The 20,560-nt window shown below is 48.5% G+C and overlaps 1 protein-coding gene across 1 annotated transcript in view; it reads left to right on the top strand.

Annotated features, from left to right (window-relative positions):
• Positions 1 to 3,395: 3,395 nt before the first annotated feature.
• The window catches only part of LRP8 (low density lipoprotein receptor-related protein 8, apolipoprotein e receptor), a gene marked incomplete at its 5' end in the record, with an annotated part of 24,892 nt that continues 7,727 nt past the window's right edge, over positions 3,396 to 20,560 (top strand). Inside the window, 10 exons of the mRNA XM_010182810.1 lie at positions 3,396 to 3,435; positions 3,545 to 3,907; positions 10,270 to 10,392; positions 10,748 to 10,870; positions 13,742 to 13,861; positions 13,991 to 14,116; positions 15,151 to 15,322; positions 18,022 to 18,249; positions 18,786 to 18,904; positions 20,284 to 20,423. Of these exons, the coding sequence (XP_010181112.1) occupies positions 3,396 to 3,435; positions 3,545 to 3,907; positions 10,270 to 10,392; positions 10,748 to 10,870; positions 13,742 to 13,861; positions 13,991 to 14,116; positions 15,151 to 15,322; positions 18,022 to 18,249; positions 18,786 to 18,904; positions 20,284 to 20,423 (1,554 nt within the window). The remainder of the gene's footprint in view (positions 3,436 to 3,544; positions 3,908 to 10,269; positions 10,393 to 10,747; positions 10,871 to 13,741; positions 13,862 to 13,990; positions 14,117 to 15,150; positions 15,323 to 18,021; positions 18,250 to 18,785; positions 18,905 to 20,283; positions 20,424 to 20,560) is intronic.

Below are 20,560 nucleotides of genomic sequence, written 5' to 3'. Positions count from 1 at the left end.
CCTGTCCTGGTTTCACTGGGATAGAATCAGAGAATCAGTTTTCTGTTGGGGAGAGATGCAGTTCTGAGAAGACTGCAGCACTCGATTTAATAGAGAACAGAGTTGATAAGACACTTTGGTTTAGTTTTCAGCTGGCACTGTTGTGCAGGGGTCGAGGTCTTTAGCAGTTTAGAGACAGCCAGGTGCAGAAACTGGGGGGAGCAAAAGCCAGTGGCTTTCAGGGCAGCTGACCAAGCTGCCCAGCAGAATTATTGCATACCATAAGCATCACAATCACTATAAACTGGGGGGTTTACTGGAGATGCCCTCTTTTTCTTTGATGGTCACCATCTGGAGGGTCTCGCCTGTTGTGAGACTGGAGAGGAGGGGAGTGAGTGAGTGGTGTTTAGCTGCCTGCCAGGTTAAACCATGACACCTTGAAGGTGGTCATTAGGTCTGTAAACGAAGAAAAGGACGTTTCTATTTCTTGGGTTCACCAGGAGGAGCCTAGAGCAGCCTTCTGTAGTGAGAGACCATGTGCTCATATGGCATTGCCACCAGCTGCTGGCACACAAACTGCCGTGGCCCCTGCGGTAGCTCTGGCGGTTGCCCAGCGGCCTCCTTGTCATGGCACAGGGGTAGCAGCCCGTCAGCCTTACCGGTTGTCCCAGCAGTGCACGGCTGCTGTGGTTGCAAGCAGGAAGACCAGAGCACAAAGAGCTGCTCTTCTGCCTCCTAGGCCTTGTCCCAGTGCAGGTGATGCGCTGCCAGCGCCGGTGCCGCTGTGGCTGTGGGAGTGAGTTGCAGTGACTGATCCCCACCCAGGGACGGTGGTGGTGGGAAAGGGGGGTTAGCAACAGCCAGACCGTGCTGCTTGTTCAGTGGAGGGGGAACCTGTGGTCTCTGGTGCTGTCCTCACACTAAATTTAATTTTTAAAAAGAAATAAAATAATCATGACCATGCGATTTTTCTACCTAGTAATTCGCAAGCTTCGCTGAGAAAGTCCCCAGGAGAGGTTACAAAAGCTGAACTGCTGCTGTTTTCTGGCTTCGGTTATCAGTGATTTTATATCTGTACTGGGATTTGTAGGTGCAGGGGAGGAGCTTTTGTGCAAAGTTCCATTGTCTGTATCCCACACACGTGTTTATCAATTGCTAATTTGCCTGTGCAGCAGATTTCTGAAGGGAAACGTGTATAGACAGAAGGGAACAACAAGGGAGAGTAGATGGGCTCATTACGGTTGGGGGAAAGGAAATTAATGCACATTTGGAGTGTGCAAATCATGACAACCTTGCCCAGAAATTAGGGATCAAAGGACTTTGCAAAATTCTGCTCACTGATCTGTTTCTGAGAGTCGTCAAAATAATGCCAGAAAAGCAATTCCTTCTTCTCAGCCTTGATCTGTTACAGAACCTGCACATAGCCCTAGACATTCCTGTTTCTCTCTTTCTTTTTTAAATAGATTGGTAAGACTGTAAGTGTTACCTTAAATTTCCACTTGGCTGTTTCATATTCTGCATCAGCTGAAGAGAATGGCAGGTTGTACAGCTGTGTGGCAGTCAGTAGGGTTAATAGATTATTTCTGGTTACGGGGTAAGGCTAGAAAAGTATGCTCAGTGAAGAAAAAGTGCAGAATTTGAGTGAAAGGTGGAGCATTTCAATGGTCTCAATTCTGCCGTGCAAAAGAGATTTTTTTTAGATGCTTCTCCACCAGAATGTGCTCATATTTCAGGTCCTTATGAGAAGGATTCATCTCCTAATATCAGTTGTCTGATCTTGGTTCCCTCTGTTTGGAGAGCAGAAATATTAGCCCTGCCAAGGGACGGTTGTGATCCCAAGGTAGGTGGCAGGAGTTACCTGTTGAGGGCATCTCTCTATATCCAAAATATTGAGTACAGAAGGCGCATGAGCACCTGGACCAGCTGGTACTTTGGTGTCCAACACTGGGTGCTCCTTTGGAGGCTGCGCTCTGTTGTATTTAGTTATTGATGTCAGGCTGGGCACACAGCAGCTGGGATTCGCTGCAACGTTTATCCCTGCGGGAGGGAGCTTGGGTCACAGCCAGCGCATGGTAGAATCGCACCAAGGAAGGCAAACCTCTGTTTCTTCTATTTAGGCAGATTGCTGCTCTGGTAGATAGAGTAACATCTGGAGAACCTGGGACTAAATGGGACAGAGCACAGGGCAGGAGGGGAGAAATGTGTATATATATATATTTATATATATGTGTGTATATATACACACACACACATATAGTCACACTCTGATATAAAGCTACAGGCTGCTAAGGTTAACAGAGAGCCCAGCAACTTTGCAAGCTAGAATGTAAATGAGTATCAGTGTACAATTGCTAGTTAAATAGAGTTTCATTCCGAGGTTAATACTTCCAACATAATACTTCAGTGGGATACCACCGGGTTCTTGTTGTTGGCTGGGAGCTGGGGTAGGACAGCTCTTCTACAGAGACTCTGCTGCTTTCCAGAGGCACTTGCCATTGCAGTGATCGGTGCCATCTGAACTGTGTGGTTTTTCGTAGGGGCTCTGCAGATAGGGCAGTAAATAGTTCTGCTTCTGAAGACCAAAAGACTCTCAAGTGCAGTGTAATTATTTTTTTAAGCCTGTTGTTATTTGTTTGTATATGTGTATTGTAATTTATCAAAGCCACAGCTTTCCTGTAGATGCTTGCAGATTCTGCAGGAACAGATTTCTTTTGTAAGCAACTACCTAAAAGTACTTACCGCGAATTTCTTCCACTATTCCCCCGTCCGTTGATGAAGTAAAGTGACTGTACAGTGCACGTTGTTGGAGTACCTGAAAGTTTAATTTGAGCAGGCTTCTCTGGTTCAGCTATCCATTAGGCTTGCAGAGGAGAGCACTCCACTAGCTTCCAATCTGACAAACGCCTCATTTGTATGTTAATGTTGAGTTGTGATTTCCAGGGAAGGCATTCAGTGTGTTGTAACGGGCCTTACTGGCAGATTGCAGCTAAATTGATGCTCGACTCACTAAATATTTACCCTACACATCCCACTTAATATGTCCAAAACCAGGCACACTGTGAAATCCTGAAACCTGATTCTGTGCTTGTAAAAGTCAGGAAGCTGGTAATGTCAGCGCGGAGAGAAACGAAGCGCTGCGCGAGGCCACCAGCACCCCCAGCCACCCGTGCTGTCACCCCATACACCAGGGCTTGCCTGGCCGCTCCTGCCTCGACACCAGGGCAGTGCTGCAGCTGCCCCTCCACTTTTCTTGCCTTCAGTTCTTGCAGCCCTGCCTTTCTTCGTCAGGGCTGCCCGTGGCCCAAAGGGGCAGTTGGGAAGAGCCATTGGTCTCCCCCCGGTTGTGCCATAGGATGCAGTCAGTGGCACAGCTGGGCAGGTGAGCGCTGTGTCTTCACCTGCTTCTTGCCGTGTAGTTTGCCATTGGGAAAAATGTCTTGGGTCAGGACAGCCAAGGTAATGCTTTTCTCCCCCTGTCTCGACATTCCTGATGTGCTGAAGCTGGCACAGCGGTGAGGGGCAGGTTGGAGACCTCCTAGCTCACCTGTTTGTTTTTCTTCCCAAGCCTGCTCTCCCAATGAGTTCCAGTGCAGTAACAAATCGTGCATCTCCATCATCTTCGTGTGTGACGGTGACAACGACTGCGGGGATGGCAGCGATGAAAGAAAGTGCTCCCCCCTGACCTGCAACCCCAATGAGTTCCAGTGCAACAACAGCGTGTGCATCCCAGAGCTGTGGGTGTGCGATAACCAGCCAGACTGCGAGGACCACTCGGACGAGTCCGTAGAGAAGTGCGGTTACGACGCCAAGGCCCTCAACACCTGCGCGGCTCATGAGTTCCAGTGCGGCAACGGGGAATGCATCCACCTGAACTGGAAGTGTGATGGGGACGAGGACTGCAAGGACAAGTCTGATGAGCAGGATTGCCGTGAGTGTCTGCAGGGCTGGGGCAGGGCTGAGGGCTCTCCTCTGTGGGCCAGAGGGGTCAGAGGGCTGCCGCGGGCTGCGTTTTAAGGCGAGTCTTTGATGTCTGCGCAGCAGCTATGTGCCTGACAAGGAGCATTTGTGTCCCAAATGGCATGGCTGGGTGCCCAGCCGAGCAGGGTCAGGTGTATTCCGGACTCCTTTCATGCTTTTTTCTTGAGGATTCAGAGAGGAGGGGCAAGATGATACCATGCCTAAGAAGAGACCTGTTTCACTGAAAACACAAGGAATGGAAAATGGGAAAAATGCTCAAAGCCCTCAGGCTGCATGGTGGGGTCACAGCCTTCGGGTTAGAAGCCGCAACGCTAAAGGGAATATATGATCAGCAGAAAAGAAATTAATTAATTTCCTACCTCTGAAGTTAGAGTACACAGAACAAGGCAGTCAAGAGTAGCACCTCTGAAGAATCCAGTTTGAAATGCACTTTGAGCTTGGCTTGATAAAGGCACAGAGCTGATAAATAATGGATTTCTTTTCAGCTGGCTTTATGCATTTAACATGGTGGTGTTGATGTGCGTGGTGTTTTGAATGTTTCATCCATTTTTAGCCACTAAAGTGTTCAAGCTGGTCACTTACCTGAGGAGGGAGAGAGAGAGAAGACAATGAGAGCAAAATGTTTTGCTAAAATATTCATAATCACAAGATTGAAATAAAATATTTACATAGCTGTATGTATTAAGCAGCTCTGACATTGGGCCGCCTCTGGGGCAGAAGGCAGCAACCAGCTGCAGAAACAAAACATTTTTGCAAAGGTATCTAAGAAAATTAACCACTTTTGCCAGCACCACCTTTTCACATCCCTGACAGCTCTGAGTCCAGACTGATCTCAGAGGAGCTGTGTGGGAGAGCCCTTCAAGGAGTGGGGGATCAGACTCCCTTCTAGGTAGAGAGGCAGATGTAAATTCAGCGGCTTCTTTAGCAAGAGGAGGAGGACATAGGAAGTTGTGGACATTACAGTTTACACTGCAGGAGAGCAGGGCGATGAGCCACAGGTTACCCTGGAGCTGCTGTGCCTTTAAAAGAGCCAAGCACTCTTTTAAAAGAGAGATGAGAGCAGAGTAGGAGAAGCCCAATGTGTTTTGTTAAGAAGAGAGCAGCTGTGACTGCTGGGTACAAGGATATCGTCACTGTCAACCCCCTTCTGAGTAGGGATGGATTGGGTAGGGTGTCTTTTCCTTCGTCTCCAAGAAGGTGATACAGGAGGGACATCACAGGGACAGTGGAGTCAGGAGACAAAGTTGGTTCCTGACATGCATTTCAGTATGAAGTGACTGTAATAGAGCCAGGCAGGAGCATGCCCAGTGGAGATGTGCACTGCTAGCTGGGACAGCCTGTGGTGTTTGGTGCCTGTTTTCATTCTGGGGCCTCCTGCAGACAATCCTGTACTCGCATCCCCTCCGAATCGAGAGGCGGTGGCTAGGCCTGCATTACTAACACAGGCGAAGAACCAGCACGGGGACTCCCAGCAGAACTGGCCTCTGTCCCACTGGTTGCATTCTGTCAGGATGGCTGGGTTTAGACAACTCGGAAGAGGGAAACACATCTGTTTCCAAGTGGTGAAAGAGGGGAGCAGCTTACACATGGCTCTTTCGGATGAAACTTCAAGCCCCGTTATTCAACTTGAAAGGAATTATTTAAAGTCTTTTACAGCCCCCATTTACTTTGACACTCTGCTGAGTGAGAGGAGTGAGACTGTGCCCATGTACCTCGCTGACGCAGAGGGAGCGCTCTGTTCCCCAGCTTCTGTCCTTGATCTGACAGACACCAGCAATATCCAGCTAAGCTTGGACTGCTGAGACAGGAGGCCCAAAAGGAGCACAGCTCAGACAGCATCGCTCAGCTACAGAGCATCTTCACCAAGGAGCATCTCCAGATACTCCAAGGGCCGTGCCCTGGGGCAGAGGCCACAGCTGGGCACTGCTGCAGCACAGCACAGTGCTGACAGCCAGTGGAGGAAGGAGGAAACGTGGCAGAAGTGACTTGAGACAATTATATCTCTGACTAGTGGAGATGTAGGGCCTGAGGGCTTTTCCCAGTGGGGCTCAGTAGAGCACAATGTGCAGCTTATCTGCCCAGGAGAAATGAGCATGTGAACCTCTTCTGCTGCTTTCAGTCCTGTGGACCAGGAAACAGTGGGATTCCAAGTTTTAGCTATTGCAGTGCTCTTCTGTACGGGGTGCCCGGTCCTGCCCTTTACAGCCACACAAACTGGGAATGGCCCCAGTGCCGCAGCGGTGCGTAATCCTGCTGCTGTTCACATCGCAGGGAAGGGAGTCTCATAAGGTAGTAGCCAGGAGAGGACCTGGGGCACTGTGTGCTCATATGGCTGACTGGTCAACTGGGCCAGAGTCAAAACCCATGTCGATTCCCCATCCTAAATGCAGCTCTTGCTTGGGGCCACATGCCTGCAGTGAGAAAGTGACATTTGAGAGCTCTGGAACCACAGCATCGCTGTTCATCTGTTGGACTGAAGAATTTACGGATTGACCTTTGTCTTTTTTTCCCCAGAAATTCTGTGTTTGAGATCAGTATTGCATGGCACGCAGAGAGTTACAGGTGTATGACACTGCTTCATCCCCTTAGCAACAGGGATGGCACAAGTACCACTGGGTTTGACTTGATTAAAACTGCAGGTACCAGCACTGCGTCTTCTCTCGCAAATGGGAATCATATGGGGTTTGCCTTGCATAAAATAGAGTGATGGGATCTAATGCTTTAAAAAAATGTCACGAGGCCATCACCAGTCGTTTGTTATAATCATTTTGGGGTGATAAATGAGTAGAGCAGAGATGAAGGGTGACAATTGGTGAACAGGGGTTGGCAGCGAGACAGAAAATAGGAGGGAATGAATCATTTCAGGAAAGCTGTGAGAACATTGAGTGGTCGGGTTTCTTTCCCTTGGTATATATATATTCAAACATGTATGTATATTTATGAAGTAAGCATTAGGTTGGATTTATCAGTCTCCAAATCTGGAGTGGTTATATTTTAAAATGTCCTTTGCGACTTGCATCAGGGCATCCAGGAAAGAGAAGAAGTACTGCTTACAGCTGACAGCCAGAAAACAGATCCCGTGAGACCTGACCTCACACTTCTGTGCTGCTGTCTCCTCATCTATTAAATGGGATGGGTGCGTTTTTGCAAATGCTGGGGGTTTTTTTGAGATTAAGTTCATTTTAGAGGGAAAAAAATAATAATAACCCAGAACAGAAGACAAAAGAAACACAGGCTCAGACTTGGAATCTGGAATATAGCTCCTGAATTTGAGCAATACAGCTTTGTGCCCAGTATTTGCAATCAGGAAGTGTGTCTGTTTGAGCCCTCCTGTTAATTTAGCAGGGCTTTGGTAAATTGTTTCATGTTTGATTTGCAGAGCAGAGAAGATGGCTGTAAAACTGCTGAGATTTCACTGGTTTAAGCCCCTCAAAATAGCACAGCAATTTTCTGAACATCTTGTGCAAATAAACAGCACACCTCTTCCCTCTCCTTGGGATATTGCTCTGCTTTGGATTGGCCCTGGTGGCAACCTGCTGTCAGCTCTGCCGCGGATGCCGAGAGGGGTTTGTGCCCTGGCTTTGGGATAACAAAGTTCCTGGCCCTCTCCCCTCAAACTTACGCTCTCCAGGCCAGGTATAAACATGGCATTCTCTCTCCTCCTACCGAAAAATGCACCAAAAGAGATAAATGCTGTGTATAGATTTGGATATCTTTGTGATCAGTAACAGTTGTTACTGTATCTGCTCTTTTTGGATGGCTGTTAAGAGGTGCAGGGGCCATTCCTCAGAGGTCTGAACTTCCACAGCTCTGCTGCAGTGAGAAATGAGCCAGGAAACCAAGCCTGGTCCCCAAACTTCTGTCTCCTCTTCTTGAAGGAAAAGCTCTGTGCAGTAATATTGTGTAGTCCCACATCTGTGTTTTGCAGTCCTTGTAGCAAGCGAGCTAGGAGCTGTGCTGTCATTTTTCTCTGTCTCGTGGTGCTTGGGCAGCATTGTCTTCACAGCTCGTGCAAAATTATTCTTTTTATTTGTTTTAGGATTAGAAACCTTTCTATTCTTAGCATCTAGCTCTAACTGCTTTCTAGAAGAGCTTTGAAGATTACAATTGAGGCCGAGTAGTACATTTTGTATTGGCTGCCTTCCAAATCTGTAGCTGTTGTCATGCAGATTTACTTGCTGAACTGGAGACCTGTTCCTGCTCCAGGAAAGACAAGACCACCGTTGGCTTTCATTACATTATTTTTGTGGGGCATTAATACTTCTAGTAACAAATGGAGAACCATCCTTTCCTATCTCTACATACAGACGTTGCTACAGAAAAGGTGAAGTAAAGTTTTTCACGTTAGGGGTACAGACAAGAAATTATCGTAGCAAGGGAATTTTCAGCCAGACAGTGGGAAAAGCACTGCAACGGCCAAGGTTTACCTTGGAAGAGGTTGGGATTGCCTTGGATGATGGTGGTCTCTCCATCATCTGGGCTTTTCCAGGCAGGTGGTTGTACATGGCAGGAAGGGTTCAAGCTGCAGTGCCTCTGCCTCCCTGCAGCAGCTCTCAGTGCCACTTCCAGATCCATGCGCTGCGGTCGTCCCAGACCACAGCCTCATTTCCTCCTTTCCTTCCGTTTTCTCCGTTTGGAGCAGCAGTTCCCACGTACTTGGTTTGGAGCTGCTGTCCCAGATGTCCCACCGAGGTTTCCCATTTCTGTGCCTGGGTTTATTAGCTGAAATGTGGCGACACAGCTGGTCCCATAACTATGCTTATTGCTTGCAATTTTTTCCTTGCTTTGCAGCTTTTTATGAATATAGTGCATATGGCTTTCCTCTCCAAGGAGCAGTGCTACTTCCAAACTTTGCTCATGTGAATACTGTGTGTTTCGAAAGGCAGAATTTCTCCCTTCCCCCTCCAGCCCTGCAGTTGTGGCTTTTCCCATTGCTGGTGCCCTTCACTGGCTGACGATGCACTGGAGCCAAGTCCAGTGAAGCCGTTGTGAGTCTGGATCCTGCATCCTGTGGGATGCAAACACCAATAACGCTGAGCCCCTGTGCAGCTAATACTCTGTGATATCGATGCTAGTCTGTGGTTCCTCCTGGGTTATCCGAAAGTAGTGATTTTTGTATTAGGACCTGTTTGTCAAATTGTCAAGGAAGCTCTGCCACGTAGCTCTTGCCTCCCATGCAGTAACATTAGTGCTGACCTCCCCCAGCTATTCAGAGGCAGTGATTTTCTGTCACAGGATACCAGGATGCAATCAGCAAGATGGAAAGGCTGGAATCAAGAGCTCTCCTGGGTGCAATGCCTTAATAGGATTTTAAGAAAACATCTGTAAGATGGGCTGCTCAGAAGTCAGCTGCATCCCATGTCCCTGGAGTGAGGAGCCTGTTTGGCCAGTGAACTACAGGCTGCAGCCCTCATCTGGCGATCGAGTGCCTGTACCCCATACTCTTTGTCAGTGCAAGTCCCAGCTCCCAGGGAGGTTTCTCACGTGGTGTAGCCTTAGGAAGGGGGACATGGCTGCTTTTAGTATGGTCAATGCAACTGTCTGTTATTTTTGCCCCAGCTTTGCTGTTCATCAGATCTGTAATAATCTGACCTGGGCAAATGAGCTTCAGGCTTGAAGCCTGGCCTGACACTGTGGATTTTTTGGCCTGTAACCCCAGGAACCATCAAGCTGCAGTGGAGCTCTTCTGCCTTCCAGTGGTCTGTTAGCTCATGGGCATTTAGTAACCTAAATGATCATGTCTGTGATGCTACCTTCGTACCTAGTGTGACCACATTGGCTTTGGCAGAGGGAGTCACTATATCAATATATGTCTCTTGCCCATCCCCTTAGCCTGAACATGTTTTGAAATATATCTAAATATATTTTTTTCTGAAGGAAGGGTAGGTGAGGAGCAGTTGCCTACCCAGTGTCACTCTACACTCCTAGCTGGAAAGCAGCCTGGCCTCTCACATAGACTGAAGACCCCAGTGGGGCTCCACAGCTGATAGTTTTGCTGCCCACTTGCTTTCTTGTGTATCACTTGAGAAGCTTCACTGCCTGCACTGATTCTCTTTTGACTAGATGTGCTCATACAGGCTTTGGGCCTCTTTTCCCCGGGGACGTAGAGGGTGAGCTGGGATGGCAGAAGGGCACAGAACAGCAGCCGAGGCAGCTGCTGCTTCTGTTGCTGTGGTGGAAGCAGCCGATGCTCAGTGCCGTTTGCTGACAAAGGGCGCAAAACCCCAGCAGTGCCAGAGGTACGTGGCTGAAAGGCACAGCACAGAAGGTTCAGGTCCTGCGTGGCTAACGTTTGAACGTGTTGTCTTAAAGCTCTGGTGACCTGCCGGCCAGATGAGTTCCAGTGTGGCGATGGGACTTGCATCCACGGAGCAAAGCAGTGTGACAAGGTGCACGACTGTCCTGACAACAGCGACGAAGCAGGCTGCGTCCAAGGTAGGTGCAGACAAGCCCTGCGCTCCTCGTGCTCCACGGTGTAAGCCTGCAAGAGCTGCATGGCCACTGGAAAGGGAAGAGGCCTGGGCTGCTCCTCTGGGCCGTGGCAGACTGCTTCCTGTAGAGAGTTTTAAGCCGTTCTGGCCGTGGGGTTGCTTGGGAGAGATGATTGTGCTGACCAGGCAGGCTGCACGTCTTGAAAAACGTTCCTTGCATGATACTCGGGCTTAATGTTCATTTGCTTAATCCCATCCCATTTCTGCTAATGACACCCTCTTGAAGCTTTATGTCAGGCTTTTTGTTGTCATGAGCCTCGTCTAACTTAGTTGCTTTCCTCTCTTGCCCGCCATGACAGAGTCAGCATGTGAAAGTCCCAGCAAGTTTCAGTGTAAGAGTGGAGAGTGCATTGACGGAGGCAAAGTGTGCGATTCACATAGAGACTGCAGGGACTGGTCTGACGAGCCTCTGAAAGAATGTGGTACAGTACTTGCCTTCTACGTGTTGCTCCTGTTGTAACTGCTTCCCCTCTCCTCCATCTGGTGCTCACAGCTTTGAGTGTAACCACATGTAGCTGCTAATGCTATTTCTCACTCTGCTTCTCTTTCCTTGCCTTTATTCTCTCGTCACCCTTCATATGAATATAATTAGTAGCTTCGTCTGATCATCTGCAAGTTTGAACTGTGCCCTTCTCAGCTCGGCTTGTACTCCTGGAGGGATGTATGAACTGAGCATGGGACTAGGAACCAGGAATTCCCCCTCTCCTCACATACTGGTGTCCTCCACAGCACAGACCACTTTATTTAGCCTCGTTGCCTAAGTGGTCATTGATTTGTGAGATGATGATAACATCGTAAAAAAGTAGCATTGGGAGCATGCTTTGAAGGTGAAAACAGAGTCGCAGCAGTCACTGAGAGATGACTTTAACCACTTCTGAGCTTTACATGTTGTTGCTGCTTCCCTTAGAAACGACAGCAGGTTGCTCTCTGCAGTGTCCTGCCAGCTCTGAGCAAGACACGAGGCCTGGGTCTGCTCTAGGGCTGTCAGTGTCAGCAGAGTGGGAAGCCCAGGCCGGAGAGCTGTGCCACTCTTCAGGGCAGTCCCTCTCTCACCTCTCCCACTGAGCACTGCGGGCACCAGCCCCAGTCTGGAGCGTTACTCAAACACACTTGGTTTTTTCCCCAGTGCAGAAATGTCTCAATCAGGCATCTCTTTCCTTGACATCATGGAGCACCAGTAGCACGAAGCCCAGTGCTTGCCTCTTAAATAACTCACATTTGGGAAGAGCTGTCAGGCTCTCCTCTGTATCAGACAAGTGTATGTGCATGCCTAGTGAGGATGCTCGTACCGTATGCTTTCGGTATGCCCTTGCTTTCTTCCACACTAACCCACATCTCCCTGTCTTTCTGAGTGGGTGTTGCAACTTGTCTGTCTGTGGAGGTCTCCCAACAAAGCTGGCAGCCCAGTTTGTCTCAGGAGACTGGGCAGTGGCACGGCACAGCTGGACTGGGTGCTCAACCTTACAGTGGTGCCATGGCTGACTTGGTGTGGTCTGAGTTAGGAAGCTGAGCAGTAAGTAGCCCCTAAAGGAAACGTGGATCTTTAAGAGTACAGAATGGTGTGATTTCCCGTGGATGTAATGCCCACCCACAAGTAAGCCACACAGAAGGCAGGAGATGCAGGACACGCTCCTTATCTTGGTTTGTCTAGCTATGTGCTAGACACTGCAGTGCCCTCCTGAGATTCCCCCAAAAAGCATGGCAGAAGGCAGAACATCACATGTCTTATTTTAGGCAGGCAGTGAATATACTGCTGAAATTTGAGTAATGGGCAGCAGTTGCCCAGCAGAAAGAGAAGGAGCTCATGTCTCTGCCTGGCTCCTCCTGGCTCCTCCTCTTGAGAAGTGCAGCAAGTGAACCAGCCTCTTAATCCATCCCACAAAGCACCTCTGAAACCAGGGGAATCAGCTGAGTGAGGGTTTGCCTGTCAGTCGAAACAGCCTCTGCAGTATTTTGCAGAGAGCAGTTGTGCATGTTTGTGACCCAGTTTGCTAGGGGCCTATGCAAGCGTAGGAGAAGGTGATACCCATTAATAAACATCACTGAACGTGACAACACGCAGTGTGACTCTGTGGGCACCTTCTTGGAACCTAGTGAACCCTCTTTATTAATAATGTATTGATATCTGAAGGTGTGTGTCGGTGACAGGAAGGTGAAAGCACCCCAGAGCTGAGATGGGGTTTCTTCTGGCGTGGTGTAGTCCTGCTGACTTAATTGCCTTGTGATCGTGTCCATTTTCTTCCAAGAGCGCTGGGTGAATGGCTCTGCTGTACTGCTCACCTGCAGTGTGCAAGGAAGCAAGAAGTAAGAGATAAAGGAAATTAATGTCTTTAAATTGCATTACAGATTGAAGAAAGTAAGTTTTGCCTGTTCTAGTGAGCCCACTATCCCTGAAATCCCACAGCTTCTGATCAGCAGTCTTACTTAGGGATAGGACTTCCTCCTCACCTTGTTTAGGTTAATTACAACAGCAGGAAATGTTATTTCTGACAGAAAACCAGCTTTCCTCAACCTCTCATTCAGTTCTAGTTGCAAGGATCCATGTAGTCTGTTTTTCGTTTCCGCACTTGCAGGCAGGATCAGAGAGGTGGCCTTGGACTAAGCAGGGACCCAGGAGAGGATGGGGGCTGGTGCTTCATACATGGCACACTCGGGCTGATGCAGGCTGCCAGCAGAGCCTGTCGTGTGGGAGGTGTTTGTGGGAGGGCTGTGCCTCAGTGCTAATGGAGAATCTCTGACAGACTGTACTGTGGTGTCTTCAGGAATTTTCACAGAGATCATTCCTTGGAGCTAGATGGGAAAATAGCACAGTATTTCAAAATAGCGGGTCCCTGGGACATGAGAGTCCCCCAGCGTGAATTATTAAAGCTCAGAGACTGTTCAGAAAAGTCAACAAGAACCAGCGCGCGGGGAAGGAGTCTCCTGGAGAGAGCCCTTAGGTCCCTTGGAGGTTCCTCACATCTGACAGGACTTGCTCGAAGCAGCAGCTCTCTGATGGGATTAGATGCAGGGCTTCACAGACATTGTGTCCCCGGGGCTCCCTGTGCATTTAGTCACTGGCTTTCAGTCCAAATGATCCTACAGTGTTGGTTTGGGATAACAGAGAGCAAGGAAGTGGTACGGTGATGGCTTCCTATCTGTGAAGTCACTCGTATGCTCTGTGGGGCCGGCTCCTGGATCCCAGAAGCTGATAGATGTGGGAAATCTTTAAGTACCCTGACCTCTTTTAATTTGATTCAATCTTACAATTAAAAGCCCTCCTTTATCATAGATAATCTGTATGTTCCTTCCAGGTATTAATGAATGCTCCATGAACAACGGTGGTTGCTCACACATATGCAAAGACTTGAAGATTGGTTACGAATGTGAATGCCCGCCCGGCTACAAGCTTCTGGATAAAAAAACGTGTGGAGGTAATTTACATGCAAACAGCAGTCCCTTGTGTTTCACCATACAGAGACGTGATTATATGCACTTCAGCACTGCTCCATCACAGATGGTTTGATTTCAAGTTATTGATGGGTTTCAAACACTCCTTTCAGACATAGATGAATGTGAGAATCCAGACGCTTGTAGCCAGATCTGCATTAATTACAAAGGGGACTACAAATGTGAGTGCTACGAGGGATACGAGATGGACACCCTGTCCAAGAACTGCAAAGCTGTAGGTAAGACAACCCCACAGGCGCTTAAACTGCTTGCTCAACATCACAACTCCGAGAAGAAAACACGCTTGCGGGGCTGAGGCTGGGGGAACAGAGACAAAAGGAAACGAGCAAGCAAGGCGTTTCGTTTCGAGCAGCACAGAGCTGCTGCGGTGAGAGCAGATGCGTCTCTAGGCAAGAACGACTGATCACGCAGATCGGAATATTTTAACAGTGTACGGAGCAAGGTTTCAGTCGCTAGTTGGCTGTTTGAAGCTGAAACTAGACAAGAAAGTCTCTTGACAGGTGTTCTTTAAAACAGTGCAGCAAAAATATTTAATAGTAGTAGTATTAAAAGGAAGAAATTAAAAATAATAATAATAAAAAAACCAGTAGCTGTTGGGTTTCTCTGTGTCCTGCTCTCCTGTCTCTTGGAAAATTCAACTTTATGCTCCTTGAGAGGCTCTGGCCGGGGCTGGCCTGAGATTACAACTGCAGTAGCAGTATGGCCAGCACCTAGGCTGCAGGCTCCGGCCCCACAAAAAAGAGATGTGGACTCCCTGAGCCCACGTGCGCAGGGGGCTGTGTGAGACCTGCAGGTACGTGACAGTCTGAAATTCCTCCCTGGCATCCGGTTCTGGCTTTGCTGGAGTCGGTGTGGCTCTACCGTGGCTCAGGTCTGGCTGCCTCCCTTCCCTCCAAACAACCCAGGGGGCTGTCTCTTCCTTGTTCTGGCCGTGAGTCACCAAAATCCAGCCCATATATTTTGTATGGAAGATGTGTAACTGAAGGTGAGGACGTTCCCCAGAGTTTTGTTTGTGCCTCAGCAGAATGGGCAGACCAGGAGCCAGTGTGCTTCTGGTGAGCAGAGAGCTGCTGTGGCCCTCCACATCTGTGATAGCTCTGCCTCTGCAAGCCATTTAACACTTGCTTCTGGTGTGCTGTAAAGCTTCATTACAAGGCAGAAGTATCAGTTACTGATTCACTGAGAAATGAGAACTGAATCTGGCCCTTGGGTCAGCTGCTAAAATGCCAAATGCAATTCTTCCCTGTGGTAGGCAAGAGTCCTTACCTGATCTTCACTAATCGCCACGAGGTCCGCAAGATAGACCTGGTGAAAAGGGACTACTCTCGCATCATCCCCATGCTGAAGAATGTGGTGGCGCTGGACGTGGAGGTGGCAACAAACAGAATATATTGGTGTGATTTGTTCTACCGGAAAATCTACAGGTGAGGGGCATGAGAGGACGCATGTTCTGGTGCGTTTCCAAAGCCGTGGGTCAGTCCGTACCCCTTGAGGGGTACAGAAAACAACGTGGGGTACAGTGAACCTGCGGGTTTTACTTCCCCTACTTGATTACCTGCTGTGGCCCAGACTTCTTTGTAAGCTTTTCAAGGAGTCAGGGGCTTGTGCAGTTACCTGGTTTGATAATACAGGAAGGCTTTTCGTCAATACCAGGTCCTGCTGCATTTGTGCAATTACCTGTAGACTTGTTTACTGAATCGTAATATTGCTCAGCCGTGCTGCGTGCGACTGCTGCTGTGCTGTGTGCTTGCTGTATGTGAAACCACCAGGGACGTAGCATCTGAAAGCACAAAGGAGGAAAAAGGTGGGAGCACGGCGGTAGCAACGCAGGTACCAGCTGCCCACTGTAGTCTGTGGTAGACTGGATTTAAATTTACACCACTTGACCACAGCACACACTCTGTAATTCTCATTCTCCCTCCTCCTTCAGCTGTTTTAATGGCATCCATCACAGTATTGAGTACCAGGGATTGTGAGTGTGCCTAGTCAAAAATACATTTAATTTATGCGCTGAAAATTCCCCATGTATATTCTGATTTGCATAGCTATTGCACCCCATTGCAGCTTCTACAGTGATTTGTTCTGGATTTTAGCTAATGATCAGGTAAAGCTTGGTTGGTTTCAGTGCGTGGGAGCCAAGCCGGGGTTTCTGCAGGCTGTGGTAGCTCCCATGCCTTTGGCAGGGAAATTTGCCCAGGCTGTGCTGAGTTAGAAGCAGCTGAGTAGCCAGGCAGGTGCCCTGTGGGGCTTGGAAAGTGGGGAGGTGGTTCAGAGGAAAACTGCCTTCCCCGTGTCTGATTCTGTAGGCACAGGCAGGGGTGGGTAAGGGCTTTGTGTTCATACATAGAGAATTATTCAAGACACGCTGCTCTTACTGTAGCTTTCTGGCAGTGAATGCCTTGGGGCACTGGGGACCCTGAACGTGGCTACACCAAGCCTTTTTTTTTTCTTTCCAAACAGCAGAATTTTTCTTAATTAGCTTTGTTGTAAGTCCCACCTTTTTCTGCAGAGCAAGCTGTGCAATTATAACTTCTTAACAATTGATGTTACTGTTCAAGATAACTGCTATCCCTAATATCAAACACTTCTAAACAGAAGGCCACCACGTCCCTCCAGCAGAGAACAGGACTCCACCTGCAGGAGTCCTCTGGGGAAAAGCAGTCTGTACAGTGAGTGAGAACTGTGGTACAGGAGGTGACTGCTGCCAGGACATCCCATGTTTCGTACTGCTCACCTCACTTGCCTTTCCACATCCTCTCCTATCGAGGTGATGTTCCCATTGGGGTGTCAGAAGATATTTTATAGTATTTAGATACAGGGAGAATTGAGATGTCACCTGTACTGCAGCCCTCCTATTCTGAAAGCCACAGAGCCTCTGTCAGCTTCCCCAGCAGTGCAGCGAGCCACGCTGAGGGCCCAGCACAGCAGCTCGCTGCAGCGGTGGACAGGAGGTGTAGGACACAGCTGTTTCACTGGGCAGGAATTAGTCAACCTGTGTGCAGTTGTATAGTCAGAACGTGGTGCTCATCAGACTAAAATGACAGGAGTCTTGGGAACGTCGTCAGATGCCCTGCAGGACCCTGATGATACCGTTCATGTGGTGTTGGGTCACAGAGAAACCAAAACCATTCCTTGCAGTGAAGAAGCAGTAGCTTGGTGTTAATCCAGGCTGAGTCCTTGTAGCCATCCCAGCCTGGGCCACAGACCATAAAACAACATCGAAAATCCTTGGTTTTCGACGTTTGTTTCCAAGTCTCTGATCTGATACTTGAGAGCTCAGCTCCGTATTCCATGACCGAAGGCAGGATGGACAGTGAACAGGAGACGTAAACCACCTCGCCGTTTAAAATGTTCAGGAAGGGCCAGAAACCCTCTCCTGTTCTGTAACTGTTTTAAGATGCAGCAAGTTATTCTAAGAGTTATGCTAGACTAAGCTCTCAGAAACACGAATGCAAACTCAGAATTACTCCGTTTCAGTTCATTCCGTGCAATTTCTATTGGTGCAGGGGCAGCAGCGCAGAATCAGCCAGAGTGCATGCAGAAGCAGCACTGAGTTATTTATGAAACGTCCATATGGAGTCTGCTGCCTTTCATTAGTGTTTTGAAAGATTTTGAGGCTGCCACTGATATTAAGTGAACATTTTCTTATATCTAATGAGATCACTTGCCAAATTAGTACAGCTCCACAAATTCCTTTGATAAATCATAGTTAGTTACACAGTATTCTGCAATAAATTTAAGTTACGTTTATTTGCACACTAAATTCAACTCTGCTCATCAGGGCACTGGAGATTATATTTCTGATGTCCATAAATCAATGAATCCATGCTATTGAAGTTAACCTGCCTGAAGGTAAATGTTTTGCTGACTTTACCGTTATAGCAGGAAGCAGGTAGAACACTGAAATGACAGTTCCCTGCTCTGGAAAAGCCTGCCAACCAAAAGCACATGGTAGGAGACAGCCAAAGGCTGCAGCATGCAGCTGTAAAGCTCTCTGTGTCAATTGTGCTGCTGCGCCTGCGCACTCTGTCTGTGGGGTTGGATGGGGCTACCCAGCATCAGCTGTTGGAGATCCAAGGCCTTGCACATCTGCACAGCGCAGTGACGAGTCCTGTCCTTGCAGCGCCTACATAGACAAAGCGAGTGACACAGCTGAGCAGGTGACTCTGATCGACAGCCAGCTGAACTCTCCGGAGGGCCTGGCAATAGACTGGGTTCACAAGAATATCTACTGGACGGATTCTGGAAACAAGACCATCTCTGTGGCCACTGCGGATGGAAGCAGGAGGAGGACGCTTTTCAACAGCGACCTCAGTGAGCCAAGAGCCATTGCTGTTGATCCCATGCGGAGGTAGGTGTGAAGACCACAGACGCTCCCTTCGCTAACAGGGACATTCCTGTCCTCTTTCTGCCTCCCTTACAAACTTGTGGGTGGTTCTCATCTCATCCAGACTTACAGTTGCCCTCTAAGATAGATCATTGAACTTAAATGAGACTGCTGAGATGCTTCAGCTGTTTTGGAAGGCCACTGCTGTTAAAGAAAGTCCTGAAAATAGAAATAAATACATTATTAATCCTGAAAACAATGTTCAGGTCATGAGTTTGATGGGTTGTGCTGGGAAATTTAGTCTGTGACATGTGTGTGGGCTACTTGGATAAGCGGAGTCCACATACGTAGCAGACACACCAGGAGATGGTTTGTGTGGGGTTATTAAGGTGACATTTTGCATCCTGATCCTGGACAGAATGTGGCCCCAGGAGGTGCATGTTGGAATCAACTGAAGTGGCTGAGGGGCTTTGCTGTATTAAGGAGAGAACAGTGCACCTCCTGCTCCGGTGAATAGTGCAGATCTCTTACAGTGTTACCAATTTACTGTTCTCTTTCAGGTTCATGTACTGGTCTGACTGGGGAGACAAAGCTAAGATCGAGAAAGCTGGCCTGAATGGCGCGGGGCGGCAAGTGCTGGTGACTGACAACATTGAGTGGCCAAACGGCATCACGCTTGGTAAGTGCCCACATTAGAGCTACGGCCTCCACTGTGGCTGATAGAAATGTATTGTTGTTAAACAGGAAAACAAAATTGTCGATGTGCAAAGGCAGCTGCACACCCAAATCCTGGCAGTGCTCTGTCACTCATCAACGCAAGCGATGTTGTTTCGGTGACAAGCATGGGCAGTAGGTCTTGCCACAGTCAGAACCTCACAGTGCAGGAGCTTCAAGTTGCTTTTAGGTGTGCCTTAAAGCAGAGGGAAATCTGGGGGAGGATGCAGAGCTGGCAGCAACCTTTTGGAAGTCCAGGAAGCAGCAGAGTCCCTGGTGGTAGCGTCTCTGGCCCTGGCCCTGTCTCAGAAGCAGTGTCGAGATACTTCACTGGACCGAGTCACAGGAGTGGACAGGAGGTTTCCTGCCCTTATGGGGCAGCAGGGGACAGCCCCCCGGAGTTACAGCCATGTGTGTTTGACACCACATGGATGTGAGGTTCTCTGCTTGGTTTTATAGAAGAAAATTCTGGCCATGATAAAGATGTAGGACAAAATGCTGCTACCATTGTGTAGTGTTGAAGTGCTGCTGCTGTGAGCAAGTAATGTTATCCTTTAGTAATTAAGAAATTAATTAATGACTTGTTTAATTACAGAACTTGTTTTGTGTTGGCACTCATCCGCTTGCATTCTGTTTAGTGAATCTCATCCAAAATGAATGACTTTGCTCCAGGAAGAGAAATTCAGTGCTTAGCATTCTGAACCATATTGGATCCTTCCCTCCCACTCTTGCCTGCACCCTCCCCAAAACCTGGCTGGTTGTGGCAGGGGTGTCCCCACCACCAGCGTTCCCAGCCTGCAGCACAGGAACGGTTTCCAGGGCCCAGGATGATGAAGAAGGATCTTTGTCATTCTGGGTCCTGGAAAGATCATCACTTTACGCTGCTTAGTGTGTGGGTTACACTGAAAAGGTATAAACCACACAGCTCCTTCAGAGAGGTGTTTCACTGGGGTCACAGTTGTTCTCCAGCAGGAGCCCAAGGACTGAACAGCCTTGGGGAACAGAGGGATGGGATGAAGCTTCTCGCTCAAGCCCTGATGGAGGGACTCTGGGAAGCCCAGAAGTGCTGCTGGCCTGCTCCTCCTGGTAACAAAAGCAACTCGCTGTACAAAGCTGTCAGTCAGGCATTCCTCACACACAACAGAATGTTCCTCCTGTTTAATCTTATTTATAGGGTTTTACCCCAGCATATCTGGGCACCAGTTCAAAATCAGAACTCGTGTTAAAAAAAAGTGCAATAATAAAGAGATTAGTCATGCTGCCAGCAGGAAAAACATGCTGGGCAAGAGAAAAAGAGTTGCAGGAGCTGTGTGTGATTCTGCTTCATTGTGTTTCACGTCTCAGATTTGCTGAATCAGCGTCTCTACTGGGTAGACTCCAAATTGCATTCACTGTCCTGCATTGATTTCAATGGGAGCAACAGAAAAGTTCTGATCTCGTCTGTTGATGATCTGAGCCATCCTTTCGGCTTAGCAGTGTTTGAGGTAAGAGTTGGGAACGGATGCAGAGCAGACTGGAGACTGCGAGAGGTCTCAGAGCTCTTCTTGATTAAAAGCTCTGCCTTTTGCATAGCACAGAAAGCTCAGTGAGGGCGTTCGCTGCTATAGAAACCGATTAACCT

This window comes from Mesitornis unicolor, unplaced genomic scaffold (assembly GCF_000695765.1).
Source record: "Mesitornis unicolor isolate BGI_N332 unplaced genomic scaffold, ASM69576v1 scaffold14614, whole genome shotgun sequence".
NCBI classification, from domain to species: Eukaryota; Metazoa; Chordata; class Aves; order Mesitornithiformes; family Mesitornithidae; genus Mesitornis; species Mesitornis unicolor.
Note: the sequence above shows the minus strand (reverse complement) of the source record. Positions and strands in the feature narration are given on the sequence as shown.